The sequence below is a fragment of the Glycine soja genome, chromosome 9 (assembly GCF_004193775.1).
Source record: "Glycine soja cultivar W05 chromosome 9, ASM419377v2, whole genome shotgun sequence".
NCBI classification, from domain to species: domain Eukaryota; kingdom Viridiplantae; phylum Streptophyta; class Magnoliopsida; order Fabales; family Fabaceae; genus Glycine; species Glycine soja.
This window is the reverse complement of record NC_041010.1, coordinates 43,988,768-44,003,734: the sequence shown is the minus strand read 5'-3', so window position 1 is coordinate 44,003,734 and position 14,967 is coordinate 43,988,768. Positions and strand designations below refer to the sequence as shown.

Sequence of the window (14,967 nt, the reverse complement as noted above, 5' to 3'; positions counted from 1 at the left end):
TTTAACCTTTAATTTATCGATTATGCATAGACACTAGGTGAACTTGATATAACAAATGAACCAATTTGGTCAGAAAATTCCCTTCAACATTATTTAAGATCATTTGTGAGGACAAAAATAAAACAAACACAATTTAGAAATCCTAAAACGAAAAAATAAAATTTGCAAAGATGAAAAAAAAAACTAAATTGTGAGGACAAAAGTATATTCAAACCCTTAAGAAAATAATTACCCTCTATGTATCATTGTTATACTCACTGAAAATTGAAGGTTACATGCTTTCTTCCTAATACAAACCACATCCACCTCCACCTCCTTTTTCATGGTGTTCAAATCGATAGAGGGACTTGAGTAGACGTACTTGGCAAATTCAGACGTGTTCAAGTCAATAGAGGGACTCGAGGGACTTTATTTTAAGCCATACACCATGATTTTAATTGTTGGTTGCAAGGGTCAAAATTTAATTACCCAAACCTTTTAAAACTACTTCCACGGATAATAACTGATTAAAACACAAGATTTAATTATACATTTAATCCGTTTGTTTAATTACACTGCACAGGATTTTAGTCCTCAATGTTTTTTCGAAAAGAAAAACATTTCAAGTTCACAGGTGCTTTGATGTTATTTGTCAATCAAAAATGAAGTTTCACTGAAAAACTTACTGGCTATTAATGTAATTTTGCATAAAATATTTAAATAAAAATATAAATCTAATCCAAATTATACCAAAAATACCTATAAAAACTACAACTAAGTCTTGTTCTTATTTTCCAGCCAATGAATAATCTCTAATTTTAGAACTAAGCAAATTTAATCTTTTATTCCATTAAACTACCACCTTTGAAATTAAGTAACACATTTCATAGTTAACACCATAAAATAAATTTCATTAAATAAGCTACCAAAAAGCACAGAAATCATAAAATAAATTTCAAATTAAGTTTCACATTCATAGTTAACACCATTCAAAATCAAAATTCTTTAGCACAAATTTTAACGATAAGATATTTTTTGCACTCATGAATCACTCAACAGCTTAACTCTTTGATGCCTGCTTTTCTTTTGCCTTCTGGATCTTCAATACCTTTTTCACAATTTTTTGCTCTTCAACCAGGAAAGCACGAATAATCCTATACCAAGAATAAATAGCTGTAAATTTACTTCAACTAAGAAAATTTTCAACAAAAACATCTAAAGACTTTTTGAGCAACATACCTTTCTCTAACAGCTCCTCCTGATAAAACACCTCCGTAGGCTCGGTTCACGGTCCTGCGGTTCCGAGGCAATCTAGACCTCTTGTATTCAGCAGGTCTCAAGTGTGGAATCTGCAGATTAAGTCAGGATCAAAAAATCATGATAATACAAGGCATATTGCTCAATGCTCATCACTACTTAGGGATGTATTTGGATAAACAACTTAATTAAACACTTATGGTACTTATGGGCAAACAGTTTGATTTAGCACTTGTATGCATTTGGAAGAACTTCTTTACAATTTAGTTGAACTTTACCTTATGAGGTCAACAATTATTTAAGTGTTTGGTAGATCTTGTGACGTATCTATAAGCTATTTTCAACTCATTTAAATAAGCTCTTCAAAATAACTAATGACAAAAGCTTATAACTTAAAATAAAACAGTTTAATCTTATTCCCTCTTCGATTATAGAAACAACGAATAAGTTCTTAAGTTGTTTAACCAATTACACACATGTAGGCACTTATGTAAAAAATATTTTTAAAATTGAAGTGAAATATTAAACTGTTTTAATACAGGGGTTAAGTTGTTTTCATAAGCTATCTTAGAGAGGATATTGAAATTAGTTAAAAACAAGCCTATGGACATATCCTAAGTTACTTTCATAAGCTCATCCAAACACTTACACCGGCATTTATGTCATAAGATAAGCCTACACAAGTTCTCCCAAACACACCCTCATTCAATATGTTCAGATTAATTGAGACCTTATTCATAAGCTTGATTGTGAAGCTTTCTATAAGTTCCTAGAAGAGTTTATTTTGATAAGCTTTTACATAAAGCTCAATGAAATAAGATTAAAAAAAACGTTTAGGAAGGTCGTAAGCCACTTTAACAACCTCGAACACCCTCTAAGACAAAAAGAAAGAAAGACACAAATGAATATGAAAACATCAAATTGACACATGATGGGTAAAAGCACTGGTTAGGACACAATAACATTTTGAAGGAGTCAAATTATGACCTGCAAGAAGTATTAGGCAGTGGAGGGTTACTCCAACAAAATTAGTGGCAAAAACATTCATTACTGATTCTTTTAACTCAATAATATTCATTAGCTGAATTTAGTTATTTAAGAATTAGTGCTGCCAAAAAACAACAAAAGCACAAGAGAATTATAGCACCCATGACTCCTCTTGTGGCACATAAACAACACTCGTTCCGTTCCGATAACAGAGATAAATCATAAAAAAAGCAGCTCAATATCATCATTCCCACAGCCTATCCCTCGATAACCCCATAACATATTCATACAAATATAAACATACCCGCAACAAAAAAAAAAAAAAACCTTAATTTTAGAATCAATTAGGCAACCAATCAAAATTGAAGCAAAAATAAAGAATAACCCTGAAAATTTCCCATGTCACCCATTTAACAGAACACAATATAGACAAATTCACCCACAGCACAAAGCATGACTATTTGGGGCAGCCAATAATATAAATACCGCAGATCTCTCTCTATATCACTTTTCAAGTATATAAATCATATCCTTCAGAATGAATCACTGATCCTTAATTCCTAATTCTTCAAAGGGGATATGAAAAGGCAAAAAATAATAAACACTACATACCCCTTGGATCCTCTTGCCAGTGACAGGGCACTTAGGTCCACTTGCTCTCTTCTTAGTGGTCTGGTACACCAACTTCCCTCCTGAGACATGCCCATTTGTAAAAGTCAGTTAAAACACCAGACAGAACTAACAAAACCACTTTTTGACAGCAACTGAATGGACATAATTGAGATCAGAATGAAAAAATACACAATTAGGAAGAAAAAAACACAAAACAAATAAAAAAAGAACAAAGTGGAAACATACCAGGGGTCTTAACAACCCGGTGCTGGTTGGATTTGGTAGCATAACTATGCCGCTTGCGATAAGTGAGCCTCTGCACCATGGTTGCTGTTAATGGGAGTGAAACCTAGAACTAGAAGAGACATAATGTGTACACGATGTTTTTATAAATGGAGACTTCTCTCTCAAAACCCTACTTCTCAAGCTCTTGTTACTCTTATCTTTGTTGGGCTGGGTCTTTCTCTCAAGTCTCAAACTAAGTCCGATCCAAATTCGTATTCGTCCCACCTGACTCGTGGGTTTAACTGATGGAACCTGCTACTTACGCCTCATTTTTGCTAAGTACATCCTCATTCCCCTTTTATATTTTAATTGGTCATTATAACCTTTTTCCTGAAGAGATACACCCGTTGGAAACCTTTTTTCTTTTCCAGAAATGTATCCATAATAATATATATCTATTTAGAAAATGTATTTCTGAAAATGTATTTCCATAATAGGTATTTGGTATTCCAAAAAGAAATTTCTATGAGGAAAATAGGTTCTCAGGGGTGTATTTCTTTAAGAAAAAAAAAGGATATAGTTCGTAATTAAAATGTAAAAGTGGTGTATGGTAGTGAACTTAGAAAACAACATGGTGTGTGTAGCAATTGTCTTAACGGATTGGTAGGCTGGCCTAAGTCAGAATACTTGGCCAATTAACATATATTAGTTTAGATTATTTCTAAAAACAATAATTATAGTTTTAGAATTTCTATTTTAAATATAATCAAATTTTTAAAGAAAAATTAAATATGAACTTTAACATATTAATGCGATTAATTTAATCCATTTTTCTAATCTAGAGACTTGTGTAATTTGTTAATGACAATGTATTCTTTTAAAGATAATTTAAGGTTATTTCTCATCTAATACATTCTAAATAGTTTTGTTATCAAACATTGGACTTTAAGGCAAATATATAGACATATGTTTTTGACTTAATTAAAAAATCATTATTATTTTTAGAAATTATCTTGAGTATCTAAAACAATATTAAATTAATTAATTCAAACACAAATTCGTTAAAATTCACCATACTCAACTAAGCTAAACTCACTTGAAAAGGGTTGGAACCATTGTAGGTTACTTAGAGAACATACATGTCAACCAACACCAATTGTTTTATATTAACTAACATTTTAAGTTCGAGTTTTAAGTATACAATTGTCTTAGATATTCAAGAAAAAAAATTATTATAGTTATATTCAATTCAAACATAATTGTCTTTAATAAAATATATAGTCCATATATATATATATATATATATATATATATATATATATATATATATATATATATATATATATATATATATATATATATATCATAGAAAGACATGATTACTCTTACCCAATCAAGTCACAGTGAGACTTTTTAGAATTCTTTAGTGGATGTGTGTTTTTAGTGTGAAAATCATGCTTAGGTATATTTTGCAGTCTTTCTCATATACATTTTTCTTTGTCTGGGTAAAAATATTTTTAAAAAATAGCTCTTCTAAAAATATTTTTCAAAGTGAAATTTACTTTTATATATATAAAAAGATAGATGTTTTAATTAAATATATATACTATGAAGTTAATAAAAAAAGTTTTTTTTATTAATATTAGATTTATATTGCTTCAAGTGAAAGGAAACAAAAAAAAGAGGTTCCCTAGAAAAAATTTGATGGGGTCCCAGCAACGTAGACAAAGGAAATATATGATTGTGAATTTGTGATATAACTTCTCGTCACATGTGATTGAAAGTGACACGCACATGCTCAACAATTTTCATCCTAAGAATAAAATTCATAGGAATCAATAATAGCGAAAAGTATATTTTAATACTTTATAACTTTGTGCTAAATAAGAGAAATGTCTTATTGAAAAAAAATTATAAACATTACACCACATTCGATAAAATAAAAGGATTTTAGGTCTCAGTTCACGAAGGAGCCAAGAGCTTGCATTCTGAAATTCCCACAGCTGGTGGAATAATGTGGAATTGTTGATATGCAGCATATTGGCTTGGTGGATGATGGGGTTAATCTGAACCCTTGTGAAGGCTTTTAACTGGGGACAACTCTAATCATGATCTCATATGGGTTATGCAGTATTTGGATACTATGGAATCTAATTTTGTTTTGGGTATCTCTGGTACCTTATTAATACATTATTATTTTGCTGATAAAAAAGAAATATGTACATTGCTTCTTAATCATGAGTGTGGGAATTAGATTGACTGTATTCACACATATTACATCAATGTTTTATCTGAAATGGATGAGGTGCTAAATCTGAATGGTTTGCTAATTTCTCCAAGCTATATTTGTTGGCTCACTAAAGTGATTGTTGGCTTGGCGAAACTGCTTGATTTCAACCAAGAATCTGGTGTGGTTAAAGTGTATAATGGCGACATGTATTAATGTATACCCGATGTATTACATTGCCGAAGTTAGGAGTGAGTTGAATTCCTTGGTTTAAAGCTCACAGTCTCGGGAGAAATGAAGTTATATTGGCGTATTACAAAAGTAATTTTACTTTCACATATAATTGACTGAAGTCGATGTCTACATTTAAGAAATAAATCCTGAATTTTAATAAGTATAATTGAATTGGACTACCAGTCTAGTCCATGACATTAATCAATGTGTTTAAAATACTTGTTAACATTTTGTCTATAAACTTTAATGGATTATTAGTATAATCAAATTCTAAAAAGGTATTTGTTTCTAGACATTATATTTTTAAAATTGATATTGTAAAAAAAATTATGATTAATAACAATATTTTCAAATAAATTTAGAAACATGCTTGATTAACATTTATTTCAAGCACCATAGAGTAACGAGTTGACCACCCCACACCACATGAAAAAATTCTTTGATCAGGGTCACTGATTTTTTGCTCTTTGTTTAAAAGTTATATGCAAAAATTCTTTACTAATTTAATAATGGCCTTCTAAATGTGAAGGAACATATGTACAAATCTTTTTGGAATTAACTATTAACTAGGGAAAAGTAAGAATGATGGTTCTACATGTATCCTTCGGTTTACAAAATTGATCTTGTTTAGTTTGCTACGACACCATGCAAGTTGATCCGTCGTTATCCTTGACATGTTCAACACTCTCCAAACCAATCTCATGTCCACTTGAGAGAAGAAATAAAGCACTTGATCTGCCCCATCTTCATGATAATGCTTTTGGAACTTCTTCAATATGCAATTTCCACTCCTCAAAAGCTCTCTCAGTCTCTTTTCCTTCTGCCAAATCCAAACAAACACAGTCAACACAATAAGGCATAAGCAAAATAACACAACCCTTTTTCAAAGAAGAAAGTTGATTTACATTTGACATTAAAAAATGTGACATTTGAAGCTTTAATAATTACCTTTTGAAGATCCATTCTAATCTCCACCAAAAGCTGTGAATCTGAAGGGTCTTGGAGCTCAACTTGATTTTCCCTTAGACCTTTAAGTGCCAAGCTGGATGCATCTTTATCGGCTCTTATGAAATGCCAAATTGTTCTGATGGATTCTTCCAAAATCTCAACTAGCATGTCACTTGTGATTGCATCTTTTTCTGCCTCTCTTTTTCTCAATTTCCTTTTATCCTTGGCATTGTCTTCTGCATCCAATTAAGATTCTATAACCATGAGGAACTTTTTTGTCTCTAATGTATGAAACTTTATATGGTCCCCCACATATGAAAGTGGGCATGAAAAAAGCTAACAACTAAATTCCATTTGAATAAAGACACTAACCAAATTCACATTCTACTTAAAAAGTTCTCACCTCTTATTACCGGAACTTGAAGAAGATTGCGCATTGCACAACGATTCCTAGCATAGTTTTCAACCCGTGCACCTTGGAGGAAAGGTTCATTCTCTATAAACCTTTGGAGAAGCACTTGGAATTGTTGAAACTCCCCAGCTACTTCATTGAACCTTAGTAATCCGTATTGGTCAGATTCCCATAGCTTCAAGGCCTTCTCGTATTCCCACTGAAGAAATTCCCAAGAAAGGCACAACTGCCCAACATAAACCATTTCCAAATCACTGTACAATTCTCTTATGAACTTCTTCATTGGGTCAGCTTTGGTATTTTTACGTCTAGAAAGGCAAAAGCCGTGTGGAAGAATGGATGTGAATGCTGGTGAAGGGTTCTTATGGGTTGAAAATGATTGGAGTGGGTCCTTTGACTGTAAAACACCTACAATTTCCAAGAAACGTAAGGAATGTGCTGTGACTATGATTGGAATCTTCAATATTAAGCATAATGCAAAGGGCCATGTAGATTATAAAAGTATAACAACATAACTTTCCTTGAGAATACCTTTCCTAACTTGTCTTGTATAGTAAGAGTTGTTTAAACCGAGATAAGAAACAAAAAGGTCATAGAAACATTGGGTGGAGATTACAATCAGTGCTAGATCATTTGTAGGGACTGTTTTTTTGGAAACTAGGCAGAAGTTAGCCACAATAAGAAATGTTAGGCAGAAAAATTGGAATTGCATATTTAATGTTTACGAATCTTTTAGATACGATCTTTTAGTTAAAAGTAAAGGAGGCGGGTAGCTTTGCATGAATATGAAATTGTTAAATACTATTAGAGCTATTAGACAAGGAAGAGTCCTAACACTCATATGTGGCTCTCTTTTGGGGAAAGTGCAAACTACTAGTACTAGGAGTCATGGCTGGTGGAAATTCTGCTATAGCATTAAAACGTTTAAAGTGCAGACCAAAGCATGTGGCATAAAAAATTGCTCAATTCCTCAACACCTACCCCAATCCAACACTTTTTCCTTGTAATAACAAAATAAAGAAAAATGAAGTGCAAGAATATATGAAAACTATATTTAAAGGTGAGTATCTTCTACCATAAACAAAACCAACCAGAAAAAGAGAACAAAAAACAAGTAAGGCTCAGTTGTGTAATTATTCACTCAACTACTATGTATTTGGGTATTTCATGCTTTCCTGGTGCCCAACTAACCAGATTGAGTGGTTCCTTACGCATACTTTTAATGATTTAGATGAGGTAGATCATGTAAATTAAATGAAGTTGCCAATTCACTAAGCACACTAACTTTGAACAAATAAGTAAAGAACAATTTTTTTTTAAAAAAAGAAAAAGCAAAGTTGTGGTAATGGATAGAAAAAATACTGACCTATAGCATACATCTTTTGGTAATTCAAGATATCGAATTTTCGCATTCGTTCTCGATAACTCCTGTAGAATTTTGGAAGCTCATTTGTGGTGCTACCATGCTGTAATTTTTCATCAATTTTCCATGGCTTCAAGTCTTCCATTATCCTTGGAGACTCAGAATCCTCAAGGATGGTAGGTAGGCCAGTGGCTCTGACCTTCTTCAGCTCCATCTTCAATTGTTCTATCAAATCTTGATGTTCCCACAGTGTGTCAAACCGGTTGGAATCCTCAAGATCAATAGTTGCTAAAGCCTGTGAATTAGGCTTCACAGATTGTTCATGTTTGGAATTGATGCTATTGCTATCTTCAGAGTTTTTACTTGAAGACTTCTCCAGCCTACATTCTTCTTCCAATTTTCCAAACTCATCCATTATATCTTCATCCTCTTCAGTAAAATCATCAGGCTCATATCCAACATCCAAATTCTCATAGCTTTTCTCATCCCCAAAGTCCAAATCCTCTTCTGCTGCATTTCTTCCCAATGTGTCATACTCAGTAGTGGTTCCAAAGTCTGTGTCTGACAAAAACCCCTCCTCCAAAGAACTGCTAATAGAATCTGAGTCAGAACTTGAACAAATAAAATCATCATCGGAAAGAAAATTGCAAACAACTGGTTCCACAGGTTGTTCTATTAACTCCTCAGCTTTGAACTTCTCTGACACATCTTTGTGTGCATTTTCTGTGAAATTCTTAAGATTTGCTGATATAACTCCTCTTTCACAATTTTCTGGCTTTTTGTTTGATAAGAACCCAAAATCATTGCTAACATGATTTTCCAATTGAATAACATCATTTGAATGAACAAAAAATTCTTTGACAGTGAAATTTTCAGCCTCAGGTTCATCCAAGAAGTGGCTGAAAGACGTGCCTGACATGAACTCATACTTATTGGTGCTAGCAGAAACAGCATCACCCCCCTTCACAAAATCTCTACTTTCACCGTACCCTTCTTTGAGTTCTTCATCATAATTGCAATTCCACTTTTGATATTCAAATTTGAAAACCAACTTTGTTGTTTCCTCTTCTTCAAGCCCAGAATTTCCATAATCATGAACAGTTTCAGAACAACATTTTTCCATGGACTCTGCTTCTTTCTGGCTACCATTAGAATCAATTTGATCACATACATGTGAGAGAGTATCATTTAGTGCCCCAAAATATTCAGACTCGGAATGAATTGACTCAGCTTTTTCATTGTCACATAAAAACTCAGAAGAACAAAGCGGTTTCATTGCTTTAGAAGAATCAGAACCATATAATCTGAAGCAAAAACATAAAGAGATTAAATTATTGGCTAACGGGTATTGATTATTGAAAAAGGTAGTTGAATTCACATTGAAAAATCGAAAATTCAATACCTCATGAAGCCTTTGGTGAATACCCAAAGCAGAGTATTCAAAAGCTTAGAGAGAAAAATCCAAAAGTACTCCAAAAAAGGATCCAATTTTGGTGAAGAAACCCTTTCAGAGAACCCATGCTCACCGAAAGGGAAGTGGGTATTTCACGCAAATCTCGTTGGGGAGTGAATCCATCCCACAAGCGTGTCCATTCCTTTTGAAGCAAAACAGAGGAATTGAAAACAGGGGAGGGTCATGCAAACTCTGATTTCATCTTTGAAAATTTTTACTAAAAAGAATGAGACTTTGCACCTGAAAGGACAAAGATGTACGTGCAAACTCTTTGAAAGATTTTTTCACATGCGAGAGTCCGATTCAGCAGAGGTTGAAGTGTTACCTAATTGGTGAGATTCAGAACAGAGTGAAAAGAGAAAAAGATGTGGGGAGAAAAGAACATGTCAGCGACTTGTTGTGTTTGAGCTAATCTTTCGGTTGCTTAGAACTATGGGATTGTTTTTGTGTACCGTTAGTGTTATGGGAGAGACATAGATTCGAAGGGTTTGTATTGTATGAGGTGAGAGTCTGTTGTGATTTGTGATGAATTCTCTTTTTTTATTCAGAACTGAGAACTCAAAAGGTTGGGTTAAATTGAAAGTTTACGTCCCACTCCGGTGCAGTTTCCTATTCAGACAAACAATCCAAAAGTGTAATATTTGGATTTTTGGTCTTATTCTATATTTCTAATTTTTATTGCAGTTTTTTTATCCGCAAATTAATTTGTTTGTTAAGATGTTTATTTTTTTTATATAGAGGGGATTGCAACCTTTTTTTATCTTAATTATCTTATTCACCTTATATAATATATTTATATAACTATTTTTTTATCAAAAGAGTCTTGTAACTAATTGACCACAATGCATTAGATATTATAAACTTCTTGATATATTCTTTTATTTTAATCATCTAATTCACCTTATATTTCATCTATTTATTTATATGAATAATTTTTTTGCCAAGAAAGTCTAACAGCTAGTTGAAAAAAGTGTATAAGGTATTATAAATGTTTTGATATCTTCTTCAATTTCTATCGTTAAAAAGATTTGACAAAATATAGATGATATTGTAATATTTATATATAGATATTTTATAAGACTTAATCACTTTATTATATTTTTTTATTTATTGATACAATGTATTGATAAGATAAATTATTATAGTTTAATTGTCATATAGCAAAAAAATAAACAATTAATCAATTACAAATTATTTTTTAATGATTTAAAAAAAGATATTATAAAATTTAATAAATTTATCATTGGATATGTGAATAATGTGATTGAATGAAATCTTATAATATTTCAATTAAATTCAATTACTATTAAATGTCATTAAAAATGTTATTACTTTTAATATCTGATATGTTACGTTTGTAAATACTAAATCGTTTCCAGTTCCAACATTTATAATGTATTCATAATTCTAACCACTTTTTTGTCCGTGTGAAGTTGAATTGTTGGAAGAAAAAGTCAACAATGCATGGCTAGGGGAAAAAGACCATATAGTCGACATGGGTTCATACAGTACTTTATAGACTTGCACAAACATTTTCTTATTTACCTTGTACATTGTGCAAAAAAAAATTGACTTATAATTTGACAAAAAAAAATGAGTGTGCTTGAAATTAAGCATAAAGATCCTAATTTTCGGCATAAAAAAATCTTAATTTTTTATGTATCCTAAAATATGTAAGGATCTTATTGATGGATGTGAATAAATTAGAAAGTATTTAATATTTTCTATGCTCCTTTAATCTCTTAAATAAGGAGTATATTTGACTGATCTAGCAATTTACGTCGAGTTATTTTATTATTTTAATTAAAATAGTTGTAATTTAAGTATTTGTTTCTTTGAAATTGTGATGAATTAATTTTAAACTGTTAAATATAAGTAAAATTTGTGGTTTAATTGATTTTAACCATAATTTTCATATTGAAACATACATGAAAGTGATAGATAAAATTGAATCTGATAATAAACTATAAAAACAGTCTATGTAAACGGGAGGCACATAAATGAATGCAGTTGGCATGAACCCCACGAGCATAGAAATCACAAAAAATTTGTTTAAAAAAGAAAAAAAGAAAGAAAGAAATCACATCAATGACGAAGGGATAAAATTAAACAGTAATTAAATCTTGAAAAGGAAAGTATGATATAATAGTGAAGATAAAGCTTTCTTTTTCTTCGGGATTTTTTTAAACTTCCGTACGAGGGAAGAGAAGTAATGAAGTTAATCCATAAAAGAAACGGTAAAATTATTTTAAAAAATCTGGAGTGTCGGGAGTGATATTCTCTACTCTTTTGCATTACTAAAAAGGATATTTTGTTAAGTATGATTTAGCTCTGACAATATTCTATCTATTAATGTTGCCCAATTTAGAAACACAAAATCTCACTATATATTAAATTTGAGATCTCGTACTCGAATCTTATAAAATCCAGCATTCTCCCTCCTTACGAAGTTATGCGTCTTTTTTCATATTATGATATATATTGTAAATTTTTTCCAAAAAAATTATTAATTTATTTTTTAATTGATTATTTAAATCAAATAAAATTTTGCTTTTTAAAATTTTAATAATCAATATTTAAATTTCTTCATTTTTTGTCCTGCGTTCAGTTTATATTAAATATAATATAATATTTGAAAATTATTATTAAAATCAATTTTATTAATTAAAGCTGGGAGAAAAGAGACATTCAATGCCTCCCTATATTTTTTAAATAAAAAAAGTGAAAAAGATAGAAACTAAAAAAAAATGAGAGTGTATATTTATCTTAAAATTGGATTTTATATGCAATTATTTGTATGGTAATTTTTTAATAGTGGTAGGATTTATAATGTTATTTAAAGGATCAAATAGTACAAAAAATATGATAATGTAAAGTAGGTATAGATTGGTTTGTCCTGTAAAAAAAAATAGATTATTTTGCAAAGTTTTTTTTTGTTTTTTTTTCATTTTTATAAATATACCAATACATTATACGAGATACTTACTAGTTATATGTGATAAAATATGTATCACTTTTATAAAGAAAAACAAATCAAATTTAAAACAAAATTAACTTTTATCTATCTATCTATTTATCGGAAAGATCAAATTGAATTAGTGTAACTTTAATAATTATTATATCATTTTATAAATTTCAATTGAATAATAATTTTTTAAAACTCACCGTTAGATTAAAAGTTTTTTTCATATAAATCACATATGTAAAATTTTATATTATTCCAAGATCATTTGTTATCTCTTTTATATAAATTAAAATCAACGTATATAAACATTTCAAAATATATTAAAATATGAATCATTTGATTATATTTTTGTTGTTGTTCAATTTTGAAAAAATTTGACATAAATGATTTTGATAATACATAAATATAATTCAATGGTTGAATCAATAAAAATCACATTTTATATCAAGTTATAAAAATGGTATAATAATTATCAAAATTAAACTAGTGTAATTTGATTTTTCCTCATATATGATCTTTGTAACATTTGGGGTGTTGATGACGATAGGAAGTGATCACTGATATGAAAGAAATGAGACACAAATAAGGAGTAGTTATTAGCAGGCTTCTAGCGGGACGGATGAATTGAGTAGGCATCCAAATGGAGGCGTTCATATGTTGTGCATGTATAAGACTATATATTTAAGGATGACTTAAGTAATCAATTAATATTACTTATACCAACAAGATATATTTACTTTTTGGAAACTCATCAGTTAAGAATTCCATGTGCTTGGCTTGAAGCGATTTTGGGATGTTGACCTCCTAAAAAGTCTCCTAGGAAGTGTATGAGTGTGACCAAAGCACATTAAAAAGTATCATGTTGGTGGACATATAACATCTTAGGTGCTGATGAAAGTGAAAAGTGGTTGTTAATGCAAAAGAGTGGATCTTGAAAGACTTATAGTGGGAGAGACACATGAATGAATCAATTAAACACTTGAATGGGAGGGATCCAAATGTTGTAGAAGTATGAAATTGTAGAATTGAGAATAACTTAAAGAAATTTATTAGTATTACTTATATAAATAAATTGCATCTATTTTTTTGTAGTTCATCACTTAATAACTTCACAACTAAATGTGTTTGGGTTAACCCGTCTTAGATGAATCCTCAAAATATTTTTCATTTTTTAAAAAAAATATATTTTAAGACGGTTCTTTAAAAAATCGTCTTAGAATCCTCAATATTTTTTTAAAAAAAAAATACATTTTAACATGATTTTCTGTGAAATCATCTTCAAAGACTTTCTATGACATTGACTTCAACAACAGTTAATAATTGATATAGAATGCCCAAATTAACCAACGCAAAAGCTGTTTTTCATAATAGTGGTTGGAGCAATGAAAAGTCTTATGTTGATTTATGTGGACAATCAACAATCCAAGGATTCTAATTGTGACTAATAAATGATTCTGACCAATAAGAAAGTTAAATAAAGTGTTATCAAGTGAAATATCAAAAAGTGAGGTACCAAAACGTCAATTCTCATAGACTATAATTGGATGTATAATATATGTAAAATTTTCAGGTAAATCAAACATGCATGTGTTTATCTTTTGTTTTCCATTCTCTCCCTTCCATCAAACATGGGATTAGGGGAGTTTCACCTATTTTAACATGTCAAAATTAAAAATTTAAACTCAAATTAAAATTTGTTAAGATTACATGTATTTTTTTTTGTAAATAAGAGTTTTTTTTTTGTTTTTAGAATAATAAATAGGGAATTAAAAAGACCAATATAACTATTTTAAATGCATTTTTTTTATCATGATATTGATGTGAAATATTTATTGACTTTATTATTAACTATTTATTTTTAAAATAAATTTGACTAACTACCTTCAAAGTGAGATGAACTATCATCAAGCAATACAACACAACGAGATAAAACTTGGAAGAATATCATAAACTATCCTGCCTAATTTTAAACTCATTTTATTTTTGGCTAAAGTATCGATTACTATATTACACTCTATGGTTTATCTTAAAAAAGAAAGATATCTTTAATTTAAGACAGGTCTTTGATCAATTTTGCTATTGAGTATTTATAGAAAAATAAGATAAGGAAGCAAAATATATTCAATTTCTTTTCTAGCTAACATAAATTTATGTACTTCAACTTTTGCATAAGTTAAATGGAAGGAATTTCATCTAAAAAATGGAAGGGCTTTTATTAGAGTTAGTGTATAAATATTGATTTTAGTTATTACGAGCTAAATTTAGTTCAGTTTACATTTTATTTTTATTTTTTTATAATTGTTTG

General features: G+C 30.1%; 2 protein-coding genes across 3 annotated transcripts; both read right to left on the bottom strand.

The window, feature by feature from the left end:
• Window positions 1-902: 902 nt before the first annotated feature.
• Window positions 903-3,242, bottom strand: LOC114366898 (60S ribosomal protein L34-like). The gene is made up of 4 exons (XM_028323924.1): window positions 3,082-3,242; window positions 2,836-2,915; window positions 1,219-1,328; window positions 903-1,133 (listed from the first exon to the last, which is right to left on the bottom strand). Exons 1-4 carry the CDS (start codon window positions 3,158-3,160, stop codon window positions 1,040-1,042), a joined length of 363 nt encoding a protein of 120 aa, XP_028179725.1. The 5' UTR covers window positions 3,161-3,242; the 3' UTR covers window positions 903-1,039.
• A 2,706-nt stretch (window positions 3,243-5,948) lies between these two features.
• Window positions 5,949-10,246, bottom strand: LOC114425098. Of its 2 annotated transcripts, XM_028391859.1 has the most exons (6): window positions 9,938-10,246; window positions 9,647-9,839; window positions 8,248-9,548; window positions 6,873-7,289; window positions 6,470-6,705; window positions 5,949-6,341 (listed from the first exon to the last, which is right to left on the bottom strand). In XM_028391859.1, the coding sequence occupies exons 2-6, from the start codon at window positions 9,649-9,651 to the stop codon at window positions 6,084-6,086; spliced, it is 2,217 nt and encodes a 738-aa protein (XP_028247660.1). In that variant the 5' UTR covers window positions 9,652-9,839; window positions 9,938-10,246; the 3' UTR covers window positions 5,949-6,083. The 2 variants fall into 2 exon arrangements, with proteins under 2 accessions (XP_028247660.1, XP_028247659.1); XM_028391858.1 differs by having other exon boundaries at window positions 9,647-10,246.
• Between the last annotated feature and the right edge of the window lie 4,721 nt (window positions 10,247-14,967).